The following is a 27355-nucleotide window of genomic DNA, read 5'->3' as shown; positions in this document are numbered from 1 at the left end:
TACATTCAAGTCCTTCCGAGCCTGATGGCTCCAAACTGGGGGGCACATTCACCCCTGAGCCCAATGCCCATGGGGCTGCTAGGCCTGCTCTCTCCCCTGGGGCCTCTGAGCTAGAAGGTACAGCACCTCTGGAAGCTTCAGTTCTGGGGGGCCAGTGCCAACAGCTATTGGACCTCTGGGGTGCACTGCTTCACAGAGGCTTTTGCAAGGAGGGCAGATGGGGGCTCAAATCATGTAGTCCTCGAGCTGGGAACAAACCTGATTTTGGTGGCTGCCCGCAGGCTGCCTCTTAGTCCACAAAGGATCTGGCAAGGATGAAGAAATGGGGGAGCTCAGATTCAGGGGAGTCTGAGGACCCACCCCAAGAGGACTCCTGCCCAGACCCCCTGGATGGAGACCCTAATTCCAGGCCAGCTCCAGCCAAGCCCCAGTTCTTCCCCACGGCTAAGAGCCGTAGCCGGCTTTTCGGGAAGTGCGACTCAGAGGAGGCTTCTCCTATGGATTGCTCTTATGAAGAAGGCCAGCCAGCCTCCTGCCCAGCCATCACAGTCAGCCCTGTTGTCATCATCCAGAAGCAGGAGGACGGCCCCATCTGTGCCAGGTAAGCTGTATCTGGAGCCTGGGCCCTCTCCTCACCAGGAGCCGAACGGGCTCACCTGGCTAAGGCCCCAGCGACGGAGATCACGTGGTGCTCGAGCTTCTGGGCTGCAGGTCCTAGAGCCAGGGAGCCCGTGGCCTTCAGAAATCCTGTGGCCCAGCATCTGCACTCATAGGAGCTTTGGGACACACGGTCATGGATGCTGGCACATATGCTGATCTTAGCTGCCGGCTGATCTCTAGGTGTCCGGGCCTCGAATGCTCAGCAGCCCCAAACATTTAGACTTTCAGTTGAAAAGCTCCAAGCCGGGATGCTTTTAGTCAGAGAGTACAGAACAGTTCTAGTGAGGAGCCCACCAGCTCTCTTGCCCCCGCCAAGGCAGGTCAGGGAGGGTGACCTGCTAACTACTAGCTAGCCTCCGGGCCAGCGTGGGGACAATTTTTCACTTGGCAGTGGCCATCCAAACCCTTGAAACCCCTGCCTCCAGCCCCCTCCAGGCCACTGCCTCCAGAGCCCCAGCTCCTGAACAAACAGGGAAGTGAGGGGCCAGGGCATTGGAGGAAGCAGGGGCAGGGAAGACTTTCTAGATGGTGCCTACAGACGGGGTGGGGATGGAATGAGGGCACATGACTCCACGGTTCCTTGTTACATCAGTTTCCCAGACAGTCCCCTAGACTAAGGGATGGGTTTTGTATCACGTTTTCCCCCGTTTTGGTTTGCCCTGGGCTTTCGCCGTGCTCCCTGACAAGCGCTGAGGGCAAATCACAATAGTCCGATGAAGGTGTTGTCTGGCCCACAGGCAGCCATCCCAGGATTCTGTCACTGCTGCACCTGAGAAGAGCCTCAAGCTCTATGATCGCAGGAAGATCTTTGAAGCGGTCGCTCAAAATAACTCTGAGGAGCTGCAGAGCCTGCTGCTCTTCCTGCAGAGGAGCAAGAAGCACCTCATGGACAGCGAGTTCAAAGGTGGCCCTGGACAGCCAGATTCCTGGGAGGGGCCGCGGCCGCCATGCCCTGTTCTGACCCTCACTTTGTCTTGCAGACCCAGAGACAGGGAAGACCTGTCTGCTGAAAGCCATGCTCAACCTGCACGATGGGCAGAATGACACCATCCCCCTGCTCCTGGAGATTGCCCGGCAGACGGACAGCCTGAAGGAGTTAGTCAACGCCAGCTACACGGACAGTTACTACAAGGGTGAGGAGGGGGTGGGGTCTGGCACGGCTCTGTCCACAAGCACACCCGGAGCCCAGAGGCATTGTCGTGCCTGGGCAAGCCTCTCGGCTCCTTGCTCCCGGCACCAGCCACTGATGGCATGTCCTGCTCCCAGCGGGTCCTTGCCCCCGCCCCCCCACCTGCTGGACTTGGTTTCTCCTGGTGCTGACGGTCCCATCCTCGCCTCCGCGCACTGGGTGTTCTTTGCCTCTGGAAGCCATGGCTACTCTCTCTGCTACTGTTCCTTGACGTCGGGCGGTTCTAACTACTCCAGTCCCCGGTCTGGTGTTCCCCTGGGGGTCTCTACTCCTGCCTCAGGGAGTCCCCGGGCCCCCTTTGGGCATCCCTCTTTTGCGGGGGAGTCATCTGGCATTTTTCTGCCCAAGTCTTCCCCCTTGCACCTGTCCAAGCACAGGACTGTGAGTACAAAGCCAACGGCACGCATCTCCACAGGTCAGACGGCCCTGCACATTGCCATTGAGAGGCGGAACATGGCACTAGTCACCCTCCTGGTGGAGAACGGGGCAGACGTCCAGGCTGCAGCCAACGGGGACTTCTTTAAGAAAACCAAAGGGCGGCCTGGCTTCTACTTTGGTAGGGAGACCACATGGCAGACACTTGGCTTTTTGACAATTGCTAAGGGGAGGTTTGGGGTGGAGACAGAGGGATTTGGAGGCTGGGTGGCCCAGGGACCAAGCTAGTCTATTCCTGGGGCCCATCATATGCCTGTGTTGGCCACAGGTGAGCTGCCCCTCTCCTTGGCTGCATGCACCAACCAGCTGGGCGTTGTGAAGTTCCTGCTGCAGAACTCTTGGCAGCCAGCAGACATCAGCGCCAGGGACTCCGTGGGCAACACAGTGCTGCACGCGCTGGTCGAGGTGGCCGACAACACAGCGGACAACACCAAGTTTGTGACGAGCATGTACAACGAGATTCTGATCCTAGGGGCCAAGCTTCACCCTACACTGAAGCTGGAGGAGCTCACCAACAAGAAGGGGCTGACACCACTGGCTCTGGCCGCCAGGAGTGGGAAAATTGGGGTACGGGGGAGGCTTCGTGCCTGAGCTGGGGGCGTGACTTCCGAGGGTGCTGTTGGGAGGGCACTGCCTGCCTTGCTGCACACCTGGCGTCACCCCCCTGCAGAGCCCTGCTGCTGTGTTACTAGCCTGTAGGGGTGGGGGTAGGGGGCTATTAGAGTAAGCCAGAGGAATTGTGAGATGCTGAGCAGACGCCAGGCATCACCCCTGTCTCTCTCCGGTTTCCACCTCTGAGCAGCACCAGCCAGACACGGACTGGGAGTGAGGTGCTGGTGCCTGGGCGTGGGGGTGGGTTGGCCAAGGGTGAAATGGATGCGACCGGGTGTGATCAGCCAAGTGCCATCAGGCAACGATGGGTCTGATGTGGCTACAGCTGGGGTCTGAGTAAGTGGGCAGGTTGGTCAGGAGGCTGCTGCATAGAAGTGAGGGCTCTCCTGAGGCTGGGCTGGGTCTCCAGCTGGCCCAGGAAGCAGACCTACTGTTGAGGCAGAACCGGTGGCCTGGGGGGGATGCCCCCGTGGCGGGGCTCCAGGCTGGTCGCTCACAGGCTCTTGTATCCCTGTGGTAGGTCTTGGCCTATATTCTCCAGAGGGAGATCCAGGAGCCTGAGTGCAGGCATCTGTCCAGGAAGTTCACCGAATGGGCGTACGGGCCCGTGCACTCCTCGCTCTATGACCTGTCCTGCATCGACACTTGTGAGAAGAACTCGGTGCTGGAGGTGATCGCCTACAGCAGCAGTGAGACCCCCGTGAGTGGGCCTGGGTGGGGCCTGGGCAGGGCGGGCTTCTGGCCTCTCTGCGCCCCCGCCCCCATCCAGCTTTGCCTGTCCTTTCATCAGTGAAGCCTGCTGCCTGGGGCCTAGGCCCTGATGCCTCATGTCCCCATTTATTCCCACTGAATGTTTTCCTTCATCGTACAAATAATGTAGGCTAGTTTTCCCATAAAAACGTAAATATTTCAGATAGACAAAAAGAACCCTCTTTTTATTTTTATTTTTATTTTTTTTTAAGATTTTATTTATTCATTTGAGACACAGAGATACAGAGAGAGAGAGAGCATGAGCAGTGGGAGAGGCAAAGGGAGAGGGAGAAGCAGACTCCCGGCTGAGCCAGGAGCCCGATGTGGGGCTCGATCCCAGGACCCTGGGATCATGACCTGAGCTGAAGGCAGACGCTTAACCATCTGAGCCACCCAGACGCCCCAAGAACCCTCTTTTTATACCATATAAAAACATGGGGCTTCATTTTGTTTACATAAATGGGATCATGCTATACAAAATGTAGAACAAGCAGTTTTTTCACTTACTGGTGTGTCCGTAGATCATTTTATATTGTACATATGGCCCTGCTCCGTTCAAAAACTCCGGCTGCATGGTGTTCCCTAGTAGGGATGGGGAGTAAATGTCCATTGGAGGACATTTAGGTTATTTCCAGTTTTTTGCTACCACAATGCTGCAGGCCACTTGGCATGGGTTTGGGAATTTTTCTAGGACGCCTGGAATTGGAATTGCTAAATCAAAAAAGTATGTATGTTTTAACATTTTAATAGCTCCTGCCAAGTTGTCCTCCAAAAAGACTGCATCGATTCATTTGCCCACCACCAATGGGTATACATCTACCCATGTCCTTGTCAACCTGGGTATCATCAATCTTTTCTCAAAAACTAATTTAAGTTCTTGGGCCCCAAAATACTATCTTATTGATGTCTTCACTCTCATTTTCTTGACTAACGTGAGGTGGATAATTTTTCGTATAGTTATCTGACCATTCATATTTCTTTGGTACATTTCCTATTCATTGTCCTCAGCCATCTCTTCTACTGGACTGTTGGCCCCATTCCTTTTTGTCTGTAGGTGCTCTTGTTATAGAATGAATTGATCCTTTCTCTACTGCATAAGTTGCAAATATTTTATTTTCTTCCAGTCTGTCTCTTGCCTCCTAACTTCATGTAAGGCATCATTTGCTTATAAAAGTTTTTCATTTTGAGAGTCAAATTAATTAGTCTTTTTCCTTTATAGCTTCTGTGACTTGTATCTTGCTTTGCAAGGCCTTTTCCATTTCAAGATTATACACATATCCTTCAATACTTTTGTTTAGCTCCTTTGTAGATATTTTATGTTTCGCTCCTTAATTTATCTAGAATTTATTTTTGTGTAGGTGTGAGGTAGGCATCTTACTTAATTATTTTGTTTCCAAATGAGGGTCCCAGGGCCACTTAATGAAAAGCCTGTCCTACACCTCTGCTTTGAAAGGCCACCTTCCCTGTCCATTCTTTCTAAGGTGATACCTGCCCCCGAGGCAGACCCAGGGGGTGGGTCTGTGCTGTCAGTGAGGAGGGGCTGCCACAGGATCTCACAGGACAGAGGCTGTGTTTACAGGGGCAAAGTTCAGGGGAGAGAGAGGTCTAGCCTGCTTTGCTCCGCCCTGCCAGCCTCCCTCTGGGCTGCCTCGCTGAAGCTGGGCTTTGGAGAGGGCTGGCCCATGTCCGTAATGGCTCCAAAAAGGCTGGGGTGTTTGACCTAGAGAGGAGAGGGCTGTGGGGCCATGGCTGCCATTTTCATGTCTCTGAAGGCTCTCTTGGGCAGAAATTCAGTACTGGGGTCCCTGAGTACAGAACTGGGACAACTGGTGGAAAGCAGAGAAGACCAACTTTATTCCAGAGGATAGAGCTTCCTGACAGGAAGATCTCCCCAGGCTGTGTGAGGCAGCAAGGCGATTCCTATCCCCAAAGCTATTGAAGAAGTCACTGAACAGAGACCTCACTGGGGGAGCTTAAGCTTGGGCTGGGGGTTGGGCTTGATGGCCTGCAAAGGTTAGGATGACCTGATTTTGGCTCATTCATCTTAGGGATGCTGGAACTTTAACAGAGACTCTTGGATATGAGATTTTGTGGTTTCTGGCTGGGGAGTGAGCCTCATCTCTCTCTGCTCCCCTTAGAATCGCCACGACATGCTTTTGGTGGAACCTCTGAACCGACTCCTGCAGGACAAATGGGACAGATTTGTCAAGCGCATCTTCTACTTCAACTTCTTCGTCTACTGCTTGTATATGATCATCTTCACCACGGCCGCCTACTACAGGCCTGTGGATGGCTTGGTGAGGACTGAGCCTCAGCTTCCGGACAGGGAGTGGGGAGAGTGATGGGCATTCTTATAAGACCCCCAAGACCCAGGCCCAGGCCAGGCCCTGAACTCCTTCCCAGCTTGCTGGAGAGATGAAAAAGATCACCTGGAGCTCCTTAGGTACCCATACTCAGCCCTCCACCTCTCAGGCTGTCCTGGCAACACTCCTCCCCCAGCCTTCTCGGTCCCTCCTTTAGCCTCCTGGTTCTGTGAGGCCGAGTGTGTGGTCTACGAGGTCCCTGATGGCAGAGGAGGGATAACAGGTTAGAAAAGATGGAGGAATTAGGGCTCCAGAGGCAGCTCTTCCTTGGGTTGGCTGTCTGCAGGGTCATGGGCTAGCATGAGCCCTGGGCCCATTGCCATCCTGCTAACCTGTCCACTTTTGTTCACTCACTCGCTCATTTTTCATTCCCTGGTTGTCTACTTTTGAGCACATCTTCTTCTTCTTTTTTTCTTCAAAGATTTTATTTATTTATTTATTTGAGAGAGAGAGAGACAGACAGAGAGAGAGCACAAGCAGGGGGAGCAGCAGAGGGAGAAGCAGACTCCCCACTGAGCAGGGAGCCCGCCATGGGGCTCGATCCCAGGACCCTGGGATCATGACCCGAGCCGAAGGCAGACGTTTAACCGACTGAGCCAGCCAGGCGCCCCTTGAGCACATCTTCTGTGCCAGGCCCTGGGCCATCCTTCACATCAGCTTAAGACCGGACTTCTTCCTCTGCCAGGAGCTATCGACTCCTTTGAGTTACTGAATTGGATCCTTTCTATTCGATACCGAAGCACTTACTTTGTTGCCTTTATTTCCAGGGTGCCTTGCTTATAAATTTGATTTAAAATTCCACTTCCAAGTTAGGTAGAACCTGGTTTCTATCCACCTAGTAGGGCCATTTAATAATTTCATTTTATGAGAAAAGAGAAACATGCTAATAAGACAAGCTAGTGAAGCAGTGTTTACAAACCACCGATGGCCGGCAGAAAGGAAACCCACCCCAGGAAAGTGTCAAAGACACAAGGATGACACAGTGTGGGGGACGTCCCACCTCCCGCCATCCGCGGGCAGCCTTGACAGGGGCCCAGCGTGGCTGTGGGAGCAGCGGGAAGCACATGGCATTGAGTCTGTAGGAGTATCTCCAGCTACGCCATCAGGCCCGTCCCGGCAGAGCTCCGGGCCGGGACGCTGTCTGGGAGGTAGCACAGCATGGTGAGGATGCTCTGCCTGGCACCTAGGGGCTGCCGCTTGGGGAATTGGGTCCCACAGAGGGGCCTCCTTGCAATTGTCCCCAATAATGCATGGTCTTTAATTATGCCTCTCTCTTTTTTTAGATTTTATTTACTTATTTGACAGAGAGATATAGCGAGAGAGGGAACACTAGCAGGGGGAGTGGGAGAGGGAGAAGCAGGCCTCCTGCTGAGCAGGGCTCGATCCCAGGACCCTGGGACCATGACCTGAGCCGAAGGCAGACGCTTAACAACTGAGCCACTCAGGCACCCCTATGCCTCTCTCTTGATAGAGGGTGAGCCTCTTGGGCAGGGGCTGACTCTCAATCACAGGGCTTGGTAAATGTTTGTTGAGTGAATAAATAAGTGAATGGAGTCACTAACTTCTCTGCACCTTGCAGCCTCCCTATAAGCTGAAACACACCGTTGGGGACTATTTCCGAGTCACTGGCGAGATTCTTTCTGTATCAGGGGGAGTCTACTTTTTTTTCCGAGGGGTAAGCATTCCTTCCCACACTGTGAGTTTCCATTATCGCCAAAACAAAAAGCCAAGAGACTCACTCATTGCTCACTCACTCTTTAATTCATGGGAGAGATACACAGGTGAAGATGAGAGCCCTCCAAACATTCACGACTGGGCGTTGAGGGCCTGTCCAGTGGGTTCCTGCAGGCCCAGGGTAGTTACGTTTGAAGACAGTCACAACCCCTCACTGAATGTACAATTGACCCTTGAACACTGCAGGGGTTAGGTGTGCCAACTGCCTCCACAATCAAAAATCTGCATATAACTTTTGACTTCTCCCCAATTTAACTACTAATAGCCCACTATTGACTGGGAGCCTTACCAATAACATAAACAGTCAATTAACACATATTCTGTATGATATATGTATTGTATACTATATTCTTACAATAAAGTAAGCTAGAGAAAAGAAAATGTTATTAAGAAAATCATAAGGAAGAGAAAATACATTTACAGTACCATACTGTATTTACCAACAACAACAACAACAACAACAACAAAGCTGCATGTAAGTGGTCCCTCACAGTTCAAAACCATGCTGTTCAAGGATCACCTGTAATATTTAATTACAGAAGTAGAATGGAAGCGTCTTAAGTGACAGGATCATGACTGGTAGTTGTTCAATTAATCCAAACAGTCTGTTAAAGTTCAAAATAATGAAAGAAATTTACACATATACTGGTATCATTTTATTTCACCTGAAAATACATGCATATTCCTTGGCAATTTTTCTAACATACAAACAGTCTTTTCTTTGAAATTGGGACCACTGTTACAGGTTACATTGTTACAAATAATTGGAGATTATTGTGATTTTTTCCCCCTTAATCTTTTTGATCTAAGCTACACCCAATTTTTCTTAGTGACTACCATTAAGGAGTCTTTCCAAATCATTGGACTCTGTCTTCACAGAAGCAACTATCTTTATTTTGCACTCGTATTTTACATTATAATAAAATACAAAGCCGCAGTAGCAAGTTGCAGTGGGCAAAAAGCACTCTTGGCAAGCAGGATTAACCGGTGGGAGGGAGTGGAGTGTGTGCGTGTCCGGGAGAGGATCTCCTAGCCACCAGCACTGACTGTGAGCATCAGTCAGAATGATTTCAGGGAGTGGAGAGCCCTGCCTAGTCTGGGGATTTAGTTCAGTGGAGGCTGATTAAATTTTTACTCTAATGCACAGTTCTTAAAGAAAACTAGGAAAAAATGCACATATTAAGAAGAAGAAAAAATCTCTCCATCTCATCATTCAAACACAGCAATTAATAATATTTTGATGATTTTCCTTCCTGTCTTTATTTCTAGCTATAGTTGTAATTCCACTCTCTTATTTTTAAAAAAATCTCTCCCAACTGAGTTACATAACACTACCTGTTAGCCTCACTGTTCTACCCTCTTCAGAGTCTCTGCTCTGATGCACTCCTGTGTTCCATTGTAGGCTCTTTAGGAAACATTGCAAGTGTTCACCATGTAGCCTTTCCTGGGATCTCACTCTCTCTGTTTGCCTACAGATTCAATATTTCCTGCAGAGGCGGCCATCAATGAAGACCTTGTTTGTGGACAGCTACAGTGAGATGCTTTTGTACGTGACCTTTTGACTTTCATGCCTCAGTAGCACACAGCATCTTCTGGCCCCGTCCTAAGATTAGTGCCCTCTGTTCTCACCCATCCTTTTACATGTGCTGGGCCTGGAACATAGTAGGACCTAACAAACGTGTTGAATGAACGATGGAAGGCCCTCAGTAAATGTGTGTTGCGTGAGTGGATGCTGAGGCTCTTCTCTGTGTCAAATATGCACCAGGTGCTAGGGAATGACTGGGCTTGGCTTGTGTGGCTTGGGGTCTGAGTTACAGTCGGAACGCTCCTGTTCATTTTTTTCATACATTTGTCTGACCATTTGGCATTCACTGAATTGGCACTGGGATACTGAGATGAAACAGATATGATTCCTATCTTCAGGGAATTTCCAATCTTTAAGGCAGGGTTTCTCAGCCTTGGTACTGTGGACATTTTGGACTGGATGCCTCTTTGCTGTGGGGGCTGTCCTGTGCATTGTAGAATGTTTAGCAGCATCCCTGGCCTCTACCTTCCAGATGTCCCCCAGTCTTGACAGCCAAAAATGTATCCAGATATTGACAAATGCCCCCCCACTTGGGGAGGTACACTGCTTTATGGGGAGACAGATGAGCAAAAACAGAGTTATAAAACAATGTGGTTGTCACTGAGAACCTCCTTCCTTCACAAAATAAACTGGAACCTTAGGAAGTTTCCTTGCAGGACCCAGGCTACAGAGGGGGTCTTCAGGTGGGGATGGATTCTTCTCCTAGGATCTCTTCTATGGACTTTACTCTGATCTCCAGGTTTCCCTCATTCCTGAGGCCTCTTTCTTTATTCCTAGCAAATGCAAGGAGTTGATTCTCATCCAATTGTAGCTAGCTTGTCCCTAAGACTCACAAACCCCATCCTTTTACTATAATCTTGAGATGCTTACACTTTTATTTTGTTTTGTTTTTTATTGGTTTCAGGGGTCGAATTTAGTGGTTCATCAGTTGCATATAACACCCAGTGCTCATTACATCAAGTGCCTTCCTTAATGCCCATCACCCAATTAATTACCCCTTCCCCCCACCCACCTTCCCTCCAGCAACCCTCAGTTTGTTTGCTAGAGTTCAGCATCTCTCACGGCTTGCTGCCCTCTCAATTTTCATCTTATTTTATTTTTCCTTCCCTGCCCCTATGTTCATCTATTTTGTTTCTTAAATTCTACATATGAGTGAAATCGTATGGTATTTGTCTTTCTCTGAGATACTTACACTTTAACCCCAAAGAACAGGGTCTGTAGGGTTAGTGCAACGCTGGTTTGCTTTACTAAGAGAAGCAATATTCTCCTACATAGCATTGTGCCAATAAACTTGATTCTATTTCTAGGAATACCCATTGTAGGCAGGTTAGAAATTTATTTTATTTTAATTTTTCAAAGCTACCCATGCACATAGGGAAACACTGAAGAGCACTAAAAAGCTTATAGCCAGGATATGAGTCCCTCATCTTAACCCTTCCCATTCCTTGCATTCCTCCTTCCCAGGGACAATCACTTTTCATTCTCGTAACTTTCTTCTGATGTTTACTCACCCAGTAGATGACGATTTAGCATCTTTGTACTTCCTTCCTTTCTGCTTCCGCTCCTCTAGCCTTCTAATATGGTTCATAGTAATTTTTGTTTTCCTGGATATTGAGTAATTTATGTTCTTACGTCTCTACATGTAGTAATCACAGTCAAGCTTCATGATATACTATATTTCTTTTTTTCCTGTTTCTCCTAAAGTTAGTAATTGTCTTGTTTTTATTTGTTTAGTTTTATTTTTATCCACTGTTAACTCGTCCCACACATCTTGAAGTCTCTCAGTACAATTTTTCTCAAAGTCAGTCACCTAAATTATATGATCGGAATCCCCTGCTCCTTTTCTTTTTTTCCTTGAGAGATTTCCTCCTGAAGTGCTGTCCTCTCTTTCTAACTGAGCTGGTTGCTCTCTGGGCCTGCTGCTTAGCTGTCATCCTGGGACTCCTCTTTGCTGCCAGCCTTGGGATACTCACTGCTTTCCTCCTGGGTTAGACTTCTTGTCCCTTTCTTGATTTTCCTCCTTGTTTTGTTTGAGCACATCCTTCAGTATTGTCATCTGGTGAAAAGGATGGTCTTATGGTAGAGAACACAGTGATGACAGCTTTCCATACCTGGTTCTTGAGTCTCATTGCTGCCACGTATACATCGAAGGTGTTATCCCTTCACTAGCACCTTGGAGATCCCTTTCACCTCTCTCCTGATTTGAATCCCTTATTTTCTGAACCTTATGTCTTCCTCTTTACTGATTCACTCCCTTGTTTGGGGGGAAGGCATCCTTTAGCCATAGAGAGAAGACACATAGTAGGGAAGGGGGGAGTAAAATTTATTTTAAATCTGGCATGTCTGATAATATTCTACTATACCTTCATGCTTGGTTGATAGCTTGGTTGGGTATAAAATTCTTCTAAAAATTTGAAGATATTTCTCCATTGTTTCCTTGCGTCCAGTATTATAGATGACAAGTCCAAAACCATTCTGATCCTGGATCCTCCTTTAAGACCTTGTTTTGTTTCTCTCTTTGTAAATCTGTAGTACCTTCCATTTGTTCCTAGTGTTCTTAAACTTAATGATGTGTCTTGATGTGGATGTGTTTTTATCCAATGTTCTGGGCACTTAGGGGGCTCTTTCAATCTGGAAATTTATATCTTTTATTTCTTGATTTCTCTCCTGGAACCCTATGATATATATATTGAACTTCCTGACCTAGTCTGAACCAGTTCTTATATTTTTCCCACTTGGGTTTTATCTCTTTATCTTTGGCTCTTCTTTCTGGGAGGTTCAAGTCAACTTTAATTTCCAACACTTCTATTGAATTTATTATTTTTTGTATCATGTTTTTAATTTCTAAGTACTCTTTAAAAAATTCTTTGTTCCTTATTTATAGCATTCTATTCTTGTTTCATTGATGCAATCTTCTTTTGTCTCTCTGAGACTGTTAAAATAGTTTTTGGTAAATTTTTTCTTTTTGCATAGGTTTTATTTTCTCCAAGTTGTTGTTTCCCATTTTCTTGTTTCGCTCTATCTTTCATGTTAGAGGATATTTGGAAATTTTTGCTAGCTGCTCATGGGTAAGAGTGGAGGACTGAAAAGCTGGTTGGAAGCTCTTTTTAAAAATTTTAAAAAAGATTTTATTTATTTATTTGACAGAGAGCAGGAGAGAGAGTGAGAGAAAGCACAAGCAGGGGGAGCAGCAAAGGGAGAGGGAGAAGCAAGCTCCCTACTGAGCAGGGAGCCCAAAGCGGGGCTTAATCGCAGGACACCAGGATCATGACCGGAGCCGAAGGCAGACACTTAATTGACTGAGCCACCCAGGTGCCCCTAGAAGCTCTTAATGCGTGAATAGGGCTTATCAATTTTGAGCTTCACTATAAACTAGTCTATGTAAGCTCTTTATTGAAGAATATCCAAAGTTAGTCGATTGTATCTTTTCAATTTTCTACTTGGAGGGAAGAAGTCTGGTTGCCAGATTTCTGAGAACTGAGTGGAAAAGAGGGATTTCTGTAATCTGTATTATATAAAAATCATATAGTCTCCTGCTTTTGGTAAAATACCAATGCTTTCACTGTTGTTTGATGAAAGTGGGTCCAAAGATCCTCTGTTTTATCTTCTTCAGAGACAAAACCTCCACTCTTCCTTATTTTAGGTCTCTTCGTCTCTCCTCCAGCAGTCCCTAAGCCTTTTGAGACTTTCCCCCTACAGATTTGGATTTGGTTTTGCTGCATCTGCTAAGTCAGTTTCCATTTGTCCACTGCTTCCCAAATTCATATGTGGGGGCTCCATTTGCCACCCAAGGCAACTCTTTACCTATCTCAACTGGTGTCAGTTCTTATCTTGGCTAAGGCTCTGCAAATACAGAGGAATAAAGTTCTGCAAATACAGATGAATAGTTTTCCTTTGCAGCAGAATTGATGAGCCAGTCTACTGACATCAATTTGCAGTAAACTCACGTCAGCGCTTTTTGCTGGGTTCTCTCCTACAAATGGGAGTTGAGGTGGCCAGTGTGGTCTATAGTGTAAAGAGAGCTGGGGGAGCTTTCAGGAGGAGGCCGTGATAAACAGGAGACCTGGGATGAATATGTAAAGAAGGGAGCCCTAGGCAGACTCTGACATAGGATTATCAGATTTACTCTACCTTATCCATGGATCCTACTTAGGTAGCCCTCAGCAGGCCAAGTTGCTGAGGGACATCTTCTCTGGCTCTGCTTCTGAGTTTGAGGGTGTGACCTGCAGACTCCACTGTGATTTTTCAGGAGAGCTTGGCCTGCCCCTCCTTACTGATAAAGTCAGCCTTTTTAGATGTTTTTTTTCCTAATTGCCCCTTCCATGAAATCTAGTACCACAAATATACTGTATAGTTATCTATGTACTGCGTTAATATTTGTGCTTTCTACAAAAAGAGAGTAAGATTTTGCACCCCCCCCTAACCAACTTTTGCCCTCTTGGGGTTGCTGTCGCTCCCACTGGCTAAAGGAGGCAGGACAGCCAACCCTGGCTCCTACCACAGCCTGTGGTCTGTACTTCTGAGGGGTGCCAGGTCTTCTGGGTGCTCACAGACAGAGCTTCCTATCCCTCCACCTTCAGTTTTGTGCAGTCACTGTTCATGCTGGGGACCGTGGTGCTGTACTTCTGCCACCACAAGGAGTACGTGGCCTCCATGGTGTTCTCCCTGGCCATGGGCTGGACCAACATGCTCTACTACACCCGCGGCTTCCAGCAGATGGGCATCTATGCTGTTATGATTGAGAAGGTGGGTGCCAGTGTCCAAGCAGTTTCTCCACAGAGCCCGTCTATACCATGGGTGTGTGGGACATGGTCTACAAACTGTCCATCCTCTGTAATGTCTGGGGAGGTGTTGGTTTAGTTCAGGACCCACTTTCCCAGCTAATTCCTCAAGAATCAGGCTATCTGGCCCTGACCCAGGTTTGGGGGCTCTGAAACTTGACCCCTTTACATACCAGGCCCCCCTCTCCCACCAGATCAAAGGCCAAGGAGGGGGGAGTTGTGGGTGACGTCCTTATGACCCCAGAACTGAAAACCACCAAACCAAACCCTCCTGCATGTTCTCCAGTTCTACTTGGGCTCAAGATTAACCCCCAGGCTGACATAGTCCTGACCCTTCCCTTGGCCTTGTATGGGACTGGACTCGGTTCTGACAAGCCTGCTCTCTCCTGCAGATGATCCTGAGAGACCTGTGTCGCTTCATGTTTGTCTACCTTGTTTTCTTGTTCGGGTTTTCCACAGGTAATGGGCTTGCTCAGGGCTGGTGGTGGGCAGAGATCCTGCTCACCTCAGCTTCCTGAGGACTCTGCAGGGGCTGGGTGGGGAGAGGCCGGCTGGGGTGTGTATCTGCAGGTGACAGAGCTGGAAAATAAAGAACACAGAGAAATGAGCAGGAGAACCTGGAAATGTAATTCATAAAACATTGTAAGCAATTTTAGAGGTATGAAGTGCTGCTTGCCTAAAGTATAGCTGCATTTTGGCTTATTTTTTTTAACTTTTTATTTTTAATTAATTAATTAATTAATTAATTAAGAGAGAGGGAGAGGGGTAGAGGGAGAGGGGGAGAGAGACTCTTAAGCAGGCTCCATGCCTAGCGCAGAGCCTGACTCACAACCCTGAGATCATGACTTGAGCTATAATCAGGAATTGACACTTAACTGAGCCACCCAGGTGCCCCTTTTTAAATTTTAATTTTGACATTATTTCAGACTTTCAGAAAACTTGTAAATAATGCAAATAACTTCTTTACTTATTATCCTGATTCCCCAAATTTTACCACATTTTAAAATCACATTCTCTCCCTGATACACACACACACACACACACACACATGCGCACATGCACACCACCACCACCACCATACTTAAAAAGAAAAAAAGTAGGGCGCCTGGGTGGCTCAGTTGGTTGAGCGACTGCCTTCGGCTCAGGTCATGATCCTGGAGTCCCGGGATCGAGTCCCACATCGGGCTCCCTGCTCGGCGGGGGGCCTGCTTCTCCCTCTGACCCTCCTCCCTCTCATGCCCTCTGTCTCTCATTCTCTCTCTCTCAAAAAAAAAAAAAAAATCTTTAAAAAAAAAAAAAAAAAAAAAAAAGAAAAAAAGTAAGCTGCAGACATGATCAGCCCTTTACCACTGGATAAAGCCTGCGTTTCCTAAAAACAAGAATATTTTCTTACATAAACAATGTATAATGATCAAAATAAGGAAATAAACATCAATACAGTACTATTAGCTAATCTACCAAACTTATTCAGATTTCACCAATTGTCCTAATAATGTCCTTTAAAGAAATGAAAATCCCAGATCAGGAATTACATTCAGTTGTCATGTCTCTTTGGTTTCTTTAATCTGGAGTGGTTCCTCAGTTTTTCCTTGTCTTTTGTGACCTTAACATTTTTAATGAGTAAAGGCTAGTTTTTACAATGTCTCTCAATTTGAGTTTGTCTGATGTTTCCTCACAGTTAGATTCAGGTATGTATTTTTTTATCAGAATGTCAAGGAAGTAATGTGTGTCTTCCTCAGTGCATTGTATCAGGAGTCCCACAATGTTTGTTTAGTCCATTTCTGGTGATGTTAGCTTTAATTACTTGGTTTTGACGGGTCTGCTAGATTACTGTCAAGTAATTACCCTTCCCTTTGGAATCAATAAGTAATTTGTGAGGCGATGCTTTGAGACTAGGTAGATATCCTATTTCTCATCAAACTTTCAACTGGTAGTTTTAACATCCACTGATGATTCTCACTTGAATCACTTAATCCTAATAGTTGCCAGACGACAATTTTCTAACTCCGTCATCCCTTCGACATTTATTAGCTGGCATTCTATTGTAGGGAGGAGCTTTCCATTCTCCTACATTCATTTATTATTTACATCAGCATGGCCTCACAGATTCTTTTCTGGTTTTGTTTCTTTTTCATGGATTCTCACTTTGTTAAATGGGTCATAATCTTTCCTGTTACCACCTATCTTGATGCTGAGATTGAGTAATCGTATTCACTTGGGGCCTCTCCAAGCTGGTTCCTGTGCCCTCTGACACACACACAGCATTTCTGGACACCTGGTTCTGCTTTGATCCTCGTCTGAGTCCTGCAGTTACGTGGTTCATACGCACACCCTCTCCTGTCTCCACCCCACGGCCTGTTTTGGAATCTCTGTCTCAGAGTTATGGGCAGCTTTGACTAGGAGCTTTGACTGACAGGGATGGGTGTGGGCTCTGGCACCTGGTCTGTTGGTCCCCCCAGGAAGTGGGTTAATGGATACCGGATACACAGTAACCATGGGGCACAACTGTTAGAGAAGCTCTCAGGCTCCAGATTATATTTCCCAAAGAAAGGTGTAGCAAGCAGCAAGAGACTCTTCTGCTCTGAGCTGCTTAGTCCCTATCATTCTGGAATGAGCTGGCTCTGGGTCACCCTCTAAGGGGTACAGGCAGACAGGGGGTGATTGAGAAGCTGGGTATGGATTCAGAACTGATATGTAAAGTTAGGCAGGTTGTGTGCTGCACAAAGGTGACTGTATTCACATTGTATATATAGATTTGCATATTTATTTATTTATTTATTTATTTATTTTTAAAGATTTTATTTATTTATTTGAGAGAGAGAGAGAATGAGAGAGCACATGAGAGGGGGGAGGGTCAGAGGGAGAAGCAGGCTCCCCGCCGAGCAGGGAGCCCGATGCGGGACTCGATCCTGGGACTCCAGGATCATGACCTGAGCCGAAGGCAGTCGCTTAACCAACTGAGCCACCCAGGTGCCCAGATTTGCATATTTATTTTAACAGTTTTCTCCTAGCAGAGGATGATTATTGTAACAGAACAGTATACAGTTGGCCCTTGAACAACATGGGGATTAGGAACACCAATTCCCTGCACAGTCAAAAATCTGTAAATAACTTTTGACTCCCCCAAAACTTAATAATAGCCCACTGCTGATCAGAAGCCTTACCAATAACATAAACAGTTGATTAACACATATTTTGTATATTATATATTATATACTGTATTCTTATAATAAAGTAAGTTAGAGAAAAGAAAATGTTATTAATAAAATCATACAGAAAATACATTTACAGTACTATACTGTGTTTATTGAAAAAATTCTGTGTATAAGTAGACTCATGCAGTTCAAACCCATGTTGTTCAAGGATCAACTATACTACAACAGTTTGCTGATAGTTCTGAAGAAGAGGGTTGTTTTTCTGTTTTTAAATTCACAAAAAAGTGTCCCATGGCCAAGCAGCATTCTTGCTGCAGACCCATCCTGAGATATGGGGTATGTCTGCTGTGGATCTGTCTTGGCTTCCATCCAGCTGCACCTGTCCCTCTCCATGCCCTGTAGCGGTGGTGACGCTGATTGAGGATGGGAAGAATAACTCTGTGCCGGCTGAGTCCACATCGCACAGGTGGCGAGGGCCTGGCTGCCGGCCACCCGACAGCTCCTACAACAGCCTGTACTCCACGTGTCTGGAGCTGTTCAAGTTCACCATCGGTATGGGCGACCTGGAGTTCACAGAGAACTATGACTTCAAGGCTGTCTTCATCATCTTGTTGCTGGCCTATGTGATTCTCACCTATATCCTTCTGCTCAACATGCTCATTGCCCTTATGGGTGAGACTGTCAACAAGATCGCGCAGGAGAGCAAGAACATCTGGAAGCTACAGGTGGGTCAGTGGGTGGGGTGTGCGCAGCAGGAGGCTGTCTGCAGCTCTGTTTGCTGCTTAACACAGCTAGGTGTGTGAGCTCCTGCAGGGTTTGAGGAAGGGCAGAGAGCCCAGGCAGCCCTGGGGGATCAAGCAGCAGCATCTCTCCCCCAGTCGACTCCCTTCTGGGCCCTTCTTCAGGGTTTCCCGCCCAAGCATCCCCAACTGGTGTTCACAGCATGTGCTTACTGTGGCTGGGCAGTCCCCAGGGTCAGGAGATGGAGGGCTCAGCCCCATGGGGTGCCCACCTCACAGGAGCTTGGTCTAGGGTGGGCACCAGACACCAGACTTGGGGGCAGCAGCTAGAATGGGGTGAGCCCTAAAAGCTGCATTTTTGAGGCCCCTGGTCCACAGCTACCCTCCCACCTAATAATAAAAGTGTCATTCTTATTAAGTAGCAGTGACTCTATATACCATGTATTGTTCTAAGTGTTTTACATCCTCTCATTTAATTCTCACAACAATGCTATCAAGTGGCTACCATTACTGTTCCCATTTTTGGATAAAGGCACTGAGGCCTAGAGAAGTTAGGTATCTGTGTCCAAGGTAACTACAGATCTTCCACAACCTACAATGGGGTTACATTCCGATAAGCCACCATAATTTTAAAAATGTGTTTAATACACCCATCCTACTGAACATCACAGCTTAGCCTGGACTACCTTAAATGTGCTTAGAACACTTAACATTAGCCTACAGTTAGGCAAAATCATCTAACACAAAGCCCATTTTATAATAAAGTGTTGGACGTCTTATGAAATTTATTGAATACTATGATACAAGTGAGAAACAGAATGGTTGTATGGGTACAGGTTGTTGACCGTTGTGATCGCATGGCTGACTGGGAACGCCCAGCATCATGAGAGAGGATTGTACTGTATTTTGCTAGCCTGGGAAAAGATCCACATTCAAAACTTGAAGTATGGTTTCTGCTGAATGCGTATTGCTTTCACACCATCGTAAAGTTGAAAATCATTAAGTTGAACCATCGTAAGTTGGGGACTATCTGTGGTGAGTAGCACAGTCAGTGTTCAAGCCAAGCGGTCCCATGTTATGGCCCTGCTCTTAGCTACTACACTATCTGCCCCTTTGTGAGCACTTCAGGGAAGAGTCCGGGGCTGGACACTCCACATCACTCATGGGAGGCCCTGCCCCGACCTGACCTGGCAGCCCAGTGCCTGGGCACGTCTGGGCTGGATAGGCTGAGCTTGGACTGTGCACCTGCCAGGCTACAGAAACAAGCCTGATATGGAAGGCACTGGGGTTTAGCTTAGGGGCACGGGGGCTGGGAGAAGCTCTGGAGAGGCTGATCTTGGAAGCCCCACTGGCAGCCAAGGGAAGCCCCGGGATGAGCCCTCTGCCCCTCTGCTCTCTGTGTCTTCTCACAGAGAGCTATCACCATCCTGGACACGGAGAAGAGCTTCCTTAAGTGTATGAGGAAGGCCTTCCGCTCAGGCAAGCTGTTGCAAGTGGGGTACACACCTGATGGCAAGGATGACTACAGGTGGTGTTTCAGGTAATGCCCAGGCAAGAAATCAAACTTAGGGAGCTCAGGGGCTTACTTATAGATATCAGGGATCTACCCCGAGCCAGCTATGGGTACAGAGGCCATTCTGGGGCTTTGTGGGCATAGGGGACTCACCTAGAGCCAACTGTGGATAGAGAAACCTGCCTCAGGGCTTCCTGGGACCAGTCATGAACATAGGGGACTCTCCCAAGGCCAGCTGTAGGTAGGTACAGGGGCTACCCCAAGGCTCAGCTGTGGGCATCAGGGACTTACTGTGGGCATAGGAGACCTATTGGAAAGTGAAGTGTCCAAAAGGGGTCATCCAGTGATCAGGGTCAGAACCAGGAATCCAGCATTTAAAGTCCCTGGGCTTCATGATGTGGTCTGAGAACACAGCTTTGGGGGTGGTGTCCAAAAAGCAGGCCCCTCTCAGCCCTCCCCCTACCAGCTCTGTCTCCCGATCCTGGTCTATGGGCTTCTTGGGATTGGCCTGTGGCACTAAGCCCTCAACCTGGGAAGCTAGGCATGGCTTTTAGGCCCTCAGCTCCTAGCTCCCTTGTCTCCTTGCCCTGCAGGGTGGATGAGGTCAACTGGACCACCTGGAACACCAATGTAGGTATCATCAATGAAGACCCGGGCAACTGTGAGGGCATCAAGCGCACCCTGAGCTTCTCCCTGCGGTCAGGCAGAGGTGAGGTGTGAGGGACGGGTGCTGTGGCATGGAGGTGGCCTGATGTTGGGCAGGTGAAGCCTTGGGGGGTCCTTGCTCCTTGCAGGCCCTCTTCACCCCCCAGCCTGGATGCTGGGACAGCCCCAAGGGTCAGGCGCCTGCACACGCTCAGTCGCAGGCACTCTGTGTACTCTCACACCTTCCTGCACAGCCGACTGTGACACATGCCCATGCTCACCAGCTCTGCCAGCACCCTGGCCCAGGCTCCTGTCCTCAGGTGCCCCAGCGGAAGCCCTTTGTCCCGTGTACAGCCATCTGGGACAGCTGGCCTTGTTGTGGGCTGCCCTGTCTTCTCCTCCCGTTGCTCATACCCAGTGTCACATTCCGCTCTGCGAGGCCTACGGGCACAAGCAGGTGCAGGCAAGAACTCCCCTTGCAGGAACACATCCAGGCAGGCGGAGGAAGCATGGGGAGGGTAAAGGGTAGACAGACCTTGAGCAGAAATGCTCTGCAGAAAATCACCACCAGAAAAAAGTCCTTTAACAGTTCATGGTAAACATTTAATAGTACGTGTTAAATTAAAGGTCTAATTGAGAACATTTACTTAAAAATGAAGCAAACCTAGTTTGTATTGAACAGATTTTGAGTTATAATTACGATTCTGCACTAATTCTTTGTTTTTAGCTTTTAGAAAATTGTGGTAAAATGTGTATAATACAAAAGTTGCCATTTTGATCATTTTTTAAGTGTACAATTCATTGGTGTTAATTGCATCCACAGTGTTGTGCAACCTTCACCACTATCTATTTCCAAAACCTTTTCAGCATTTCAAACAGAAACTGTACCTGTTGAACAATTACTCCTATTTCTCTCTCCCGCCAGCCCCTGGTAACCTCTATTTTACCTTCTGACTCTGTGATTTTGCCTAGCGTAGATACCTCGGTATAAGTGGAACTCACATTTTGTGTCTGGCTCAGTGATATTCCAGTGTAGGTATAGACCATGTTTTATTTACTATTCACCTGTTCAATCAACGTCAGGATTGTGTCCAACTTTTTGGCTGTTGTGAATAATGCTACGAACAATGATCTACACAATTCTGCTTGACTCACTGCCTTCAGTTTTTTTATTATTAATTAATTAATTAATTTATAGAGAGGCAGAAGCAGGGAGGGCCAGAGGGAGAGAGAGAATCTTAAGCAGGCTCCACACCCAGCATGGAGCCCGACAACGAGGGGCTCAATCTCATGACCCTGAGATCAAGACCTGAGCTGAAATCGAGAGTCGGATGCTTCAGTTCTTTTGGATAGAAATGAAACTGCTGGGTCATATGATCATTCTATGTTTAACTTTTTAAGGAACTGCCAAACTGTTTTCTAAAGCGGCTGTATTTCTGTACATTCCCACCAGCAATACATGAGGGTTCCACATCCTCACCAACACTTGCTGTTTTCTGGGTTTTTGTGGTGGTGGTGGTTGTAGCCATCCTAATGGATGTGAAGTTGTATCTCATTGTGGTTTTGATTTGCATTTCCCTAATGACTAGATTTTGAATATCTTTTCATACGCTCATTTGTCATTATGGGTACTCTTTGGAGAAATGCCTATTAGAGCAACTGGCCCATTTAAAAATTTGTTTTGTTGTTGCTGAGTTATAGAAGTTCTTTATACCTCTGGGTATGGATCCTTATCAGGTATATCATCTGCCAGTGTTTTCTTCTATTCTGTGAGTTGTCATTTGATATGAAAGTTTTTATTTTGATGAAGCTCAATTTATCTATTCTTTTCTTTTATTGCCTATTCTTGTGGTGTAATATGTAAGAAATTATCACCAAATCCAATGTCTTGAAGATTTTCCCCTATGTTTTTTTGTAAGAGTTCTATAGTTTTAGTTCCCTACCATTTTTACATTGATTTTTTTTTCTCCCTTGGATTTCTTTGTTTTTTAAATTTTATTATGTTATGTTAATTACCATACATTACATCATTAGTTTTTGATGTAGTGTTCCATGATTCAATGTTTGTGTATAACACCCAGTGCTCCATGCAGAATGTGCCCTCCTCAATACCCACCACCAGGCTAACCCATCCTCCCACCCCCCTCCCCTCTAGAACCCTCAGTTTGTTTCTCAGAGTCCATAGTCTCTCATGGTTCATCTCCCCTTCCGATTCCCGCCCCTTCATTTTTCCCTTCTTACTATGTTCTTCTTCTTTTTTTTTTTTAACATATAATGTATTATTTGTTTCAGAGGTACAGATCTGAGATTCAACAGTCTTGCACACTTCATGGCACTCACCATAGCACATACCCTCCCCAATGTCTATCACCCAGCCACCCATCCCTCCCACCCCACCCCCCACTCCAGCAACCCTCAGTTTGTTTCCTGAGATTAAGAATTCCTCATATCAGTGAGATCATATGATACATTTACATTGATTTTTAAAACTGATTCAGCATTTGCTTGTTTGCTATAAACCTTAGACTATTTCCCAGAGTCGTGACAACATTGGTTCCAAAGTTTCTGGTTTTTTTTTCTTTTTTTGATGTTTTTTGTGGAGGCCTTAGTTTTGGGAGCTGCCTACTTTGCCATTTTGCTGATGTTACTAATTCTTGAACAAAGAATGAATCAGATGTTGACAGTTTGGGGTTTCTTTGGTAGGGTGGGGGAAGGGGCACAATTTTCAGATCAACTTGCCTGATAGTGTGATACTGCATTTTTCATATTTGATATTGCTTCATAGAGAAACTCATTTTTAAAATATTTTATAAACTTAAAATCAACTTTATTGAGATATAATTTACATACAATAAAATGCACACATTTTCAATGTATAGTTTGGTAAGTTTTGGCAAATGTATACTCAGGCAACCACCACCCCACTCAAGATATAGAACATTTCCATCAGGCCAGGAAGTACCCTTTTTGTAATCAGTTCCACTCTCCCCATCCCAGGTCACCACTTGTCTAATTTCTGTCATGGTCAGTTAGTTTGCTATCAGCTTTTGTTTACTTGAAAATGTGAATTTCATTCTCATGTTTGAAGGATGTTTTCACTGAATAAAGAATTCTGGGTTAACATATTTTTTTTCCCTCTTTTTAAAAAAAATTTCCATCACTAACTTTTTCTCCACTATCTTCTGGCCTCCATTGTTTTTGATGAAAAGTTACTCATCATTTGCATTCCTGCATGTAATTTGTCTTTTTCTTTTTGACTGCTTTCAAAATATTCTCTTCATCTTTGGTTTTCAGCAGTTTGAGTAAAATGTGCTTAGGTTTGATTTTTTTGGTTTATCCTGTTTAGGGTTCGCCTGAGGTTCTTGGATCTGTACATCAGTGTTTCATCAAATTGGGAAACTATATATATTTTGCTCCATTGTCCCTAACTTCTTTTGGGGGGACTCCGAATACATGTATTTTATTTAATTTATTTTATTTAAGCTTTATTTATTTATTTGAGAGAGAGAGACAGAGAGGGAGAGAGAGCAGGGGGAGGACAAAGGGAGAGGGAGAGAGAATCTCAAGCAGACTCCCTGCTGAATGCAGAGCCTGACACAGGGCTTGATCCCAGGACCCCAAGATCATGACCTGAGCTCAAATCAAGAGCCAGATGCTCAACTGACTGAGCCACCCAGGTGCCCCTACATGTATTTTAGATCATTTGAAATTGTCCCACAGGTTCCTGAGGCTTTATTTTTCCTTGATTTTTTTTCTGTTTCTCAAATGTGATAATTTTATTGTTCTGTCTTCAAGTTCACTGATCCTATCCTCCGAATTACCATTTAGCTCATCCAGTGACTATTACATTTCAAGTATTATGCTATTTGGTTTTCGAATTTCTATTTGGTTATTTATTTATTTATTTATTTATTTATTTAATTTATTTACTTATTTACAGTTTTCCTTTCTTTCCTGAGATTTTCTAGCTGTTCTCTCATCAAGATCCTATTTTCCTGGGTTTTTTTGAACATATTAATAATAGTTGATTTAAATTCTCTGCCCACTAAATCCAACATCTGGGCCATCTTGGGGACAGTTTCTATGGACTCCTTTTTCTCCCCTCTTATTGTGAGTCACATTTCCCTGTTTCTTTGCATGTCTAGTAACTTTTAATTGTATACTGGGCATTGTGTATAATATGTTGTAGAGACCCTGGATTGAGTTTTTGTTTTAGTTGGCAGTTCAATTATTGATGAATCACCCTGAACTTGTGTAGGCTTAGTTTTAAACTTTATTATGGTAGATCTGTGAAATGCCAAGGGTATTTGCCAATTCCATCAAACATGTGGGACACAACCTCCAAACTGTTTCCACTGAGGATCTTGTCAGGGCTTGGTTTCAGGCTTTGTTAGGGTGGATCTTGCTTAAATCTTACTCTAGGACATGTAGAGTAAGTAGGGCATTTCTGGTATTTTAACTTGATCCTCAGAGTAGAAAAAAGGTGTTAAAGAGGTCTCTCCACTCAGTACTGCTCAGCTTCTAGTGTTTCTATCCCACTTTCAGCCCTATAGTGGCCACTGTCTGGTCAGCCTTATGCAGTCTCACATTGTACAAGTACTGTCCAGCCCCCAGCCCAGAGACTTCTAGACCTCCACCCCCACAGCTCTCTTCTTCCTCTTTTTCTGAGCCCTTTCTCACAGATTCTTGTGCTTCAGCTGCCCAAAACCCCGATTTCTTCTTCCTTAGTTCTGAGGTACTGCCATGCTCTGCTTGGACTCCAGTTCACTGCACCACAGTCAGAGAAACTGTCCCTATGCAAAGCATCTGGGCGATCATGGGGCTTACTTTGTGAATTTCACTTTTCTCAGCAATTGCAGTTTTCGGTCTGTGTCCTATGCCTGGAAACATTTACTGCAAGCATTTTGTCCTGTTTTATGGTTGTTTATGTAGCTAGCCCAGTACTACATACTCCATCAGGGCTGGAAGTAGATATCTATTTTATCAAGAGCCTCCTGCAATCCTGTAATTTTCCCATGAGTTTCATTAGAAGCACTTCCTGTGTCATGTCATAATACTTACTGATTATCTCTTCAATTGTTACTGGTCTAACTTTGCCACAGAGCCATTCAAAGATGATTTTGCCTGTAATTTGAGCAGTTTTCCAATATCAATCTTATTGATTTCGTGAAACCTCACTCTTTTAAAGATTTGCTGTTTTACTTTGCAATTGATTTGCATTGTGTTTGCATGACATTGTTGGCTGTTTATAACATTGCACATTCACTGTGATATTAATAAAGATATTGACCAAGTAGCAGGGATATACACATTTGTGTTACTTGGGTTGGGGTAGGAGATGGTTAGAGGTTCCCTGATTTCACATTTATAATTAGTTAGTGAATACTTCCTGAGCATTTTGCTTTTTTGTACAACTTTGTAGCAGTGGACACTTCAGTAATGAATAGTCATACAATTCAGATTACCAGGAACTCTCCCACCCACAAAGTGTGTATGATTGGGAAGGGGTGAAGGAACGCATGAGAGAAAGGCCAGGGAAGAAAGCGGTTAGTGGCTGAGCCAGGGAGGGCACTTGAGGGAGTCTTGGCATCAGGACTGTGGGAAGTGGGCCCTGGGAGCCCCCTGCCTCCTTTCAGGGCCTTTGAGCTAGAGCTGGGCCAAGCAGTCTCCGAGGCTGGGTGTCCCCAACACTGAACCAGCCAGAAGATTGTGTCTCAGTGAGACCTGGCCTATGTCCCCATGAAGTCCTGCTTCAATGCCTGGGTTTCCCAGGGGATCCTCCTTCAGCAGTTGATGCTTGATATAAGACTATGTTTGGGGGCAGGCCAGCATCAGCCTGCAGGCCTGGGTAAACACCAAGACCTGGAGAATTTGGCTGGAGTGGTCATGATGGGCCCAGTCTCCCATGTTCCTGATGCCTTTGACATGCGGTCAGTGTTAGACACCAGCAGAGGAGGCTGAGGGTAGGAGGTACAAAGTGAGGCTGGTTTTCCGGAGATTAGGCCCAGGGTGGCCAACCAGAGGGCTTGGCTGACCAGGGCTCTGGCAGCAGTAGGAGAACATGTACAGCTTTCCCTCTTGGTTTTTGGTTTGCCTAGGTGGCTGGGAAGCTGGAGGTGGCTCTGGTGGTGACAACTGGATTCTCTTCAGGAGCGCCCCATTCAAGGCCTAATGTTACCATGGTTTCTTTGGCATTGTTCCCAATCCGCTATGCCCTGGTGGGGCCTGGTCCACAAATCCTGATTCTTTGGCTGCTGTTCATCACCCTACAGCGGACCCAACGTGGCACCACCACGGCACAGGCCCCAGCGTTGCTCTGTGGAGACCTGCAATCCTCCCATGTGGGCAGGGGGGAAAGGGAGACCAGGGAAGGGCAAGCAATAGACTCTCCTGAGGTCCCTGCAAGTCAGGGTGAGGTGCAGGAAGAGAATTTAGGACCTTCCAGAGTGGATGAGGCTCCTTAAACAGGCAAGGGAAGAGGAAGTGGCACCTATCCATGCGTCTCAGGAAGCACCAAATGTCTGGGTCTCCTTGAAGAGACCAACAAGTTGGTAAGGCCAAGAAATAAGTGTTTATTTCTGCTTGCTGCATCCAAGGCCGTAATGATGTTTTACCGTTTAGTTTCAGGAAGAAACTGGAAGAACTTTGCCCTGGTTCCCCTTTTAAGAGATGCAAGTACAAGAGAAAGGCACTCTGCCCAGCCAGAGGAAGTTCATCTGAGGCACTTTGCAGGGTCCCTCAAGCCAGAAGATGCTGAGGTCTTCAAGGATCCTGTTACTTTAGGGGAGAAGTGAGGGACCCCTCTAGGGTACTCTTAACACTGTTGGGCCTCAGAATATCCCACTGTGTAGGGAACAATAGGGCACTCTTAGCAGCCTCGCCTGGTCTGGGCCCGCCTAGGCACTTGCTTCGCCTGCTCTGGACAAGCTGCGGGAAGCATTGCTGGATGCACAGGAAGAGATAGTTGTCCAGCCCTCACTGTCCCCAAGTGAGTCTCCACCAAGAAAGGATTTTGCTCTCATATTTTTACTGACTTTGTTAAGTATCATGAATGATGAATCTTTGTGTGGACATATGTGATGCCCCTGTTTTATTTATTTATAATACTAGGAGTAAAAGTAAATGAGGCCCAGGAAAACACCTCTTAGAAAAAAACAAAACATGTCCTTTGATGTAAAATGCGGAAGCCGTTC

The 27355-nt window shown here is 46.4% G+C and overlaps 1 protein-coding gene across 1 annotated transcript; it reads left to right on the top strand.

Moving 5' to 3' along the window:
- Positions 1-249: 249 nt before the first annotated feature.
- On the top strand, positions 250-27022 carry TRPV1 (transient receptor potential cation channel subfamily V member 1). Its single transcript, XM_021704294.1, has 15 exons — positions 250-601; positions 1398-1564; positions 1641-1793; positions 2265-2405; positions 2553-2851; positions 3417-3596; positions 5785-5943; positions 7589-7684; positions 9219-9289; positions 13909-14074; positions 14502-14568; positions 17667-17989; positions 19417-19544; positions 20111-20226; positions 26784-27022. The coding sequence occupies exons 1-15, from the start codon at positions 315-317 to the stop codon at positions 26954-26956; spliced, it is 2526 nt and encodes an 841-aa protein (XP_021559969.1). The 5' UTR covers positions 250-314; the 3' UTR covers positions 26957-27022.
- The last annotated feature ends 333 nt before the right edge of the window (positions 27023-27355 follow it).

This window comes from Neomonachus schauinslandi, chromosome 15, assembly GCF_002201575.2.
Source record: "Neomonachus schauinslandi chromosome 15, ASM220157v2, whole genome shotgun sequence".
Classification (NCBI taxonomy): domain Eukaryota; kingdom Metazoa; phylum Chordata; class Mammalia; order Carnivora; family Phocidae; genus Neomonachus; species Neomonachus schauinslandi.
Note: the sequence above shows the minus strand (reverse complement) of the source record. Positions and strands in the feature narration are given on the sequence as shown.

What these genes read in the sequence shown, in the direction of transcription:
- TRPV1 (XM_021704294.1), top strand. Translation starts at nt 315, where the DNA reads ATGAAGAAATGGGGGAGCTCAGATTCAGGGGAGTCTGAGGACCCACCC. An exon ending in GACGGCCCCATCTGTGCCAG is followed by an intron (nt 602 to 1,397) that starts GTAAGCTGTATC and finishes TCTGGCCCACAG; the next exon opens with GCAGCCATCCCAGGATTCTG. An exon ending in GACTACAGGTGGTGTTTCAG is followed by an intron (nt 19,545 to 20,110) that starts GTAATGCCCAGG and finishes CTTGCCCTGCAG; the next exon opens with GGTGGATGAGGTCAACTGGA.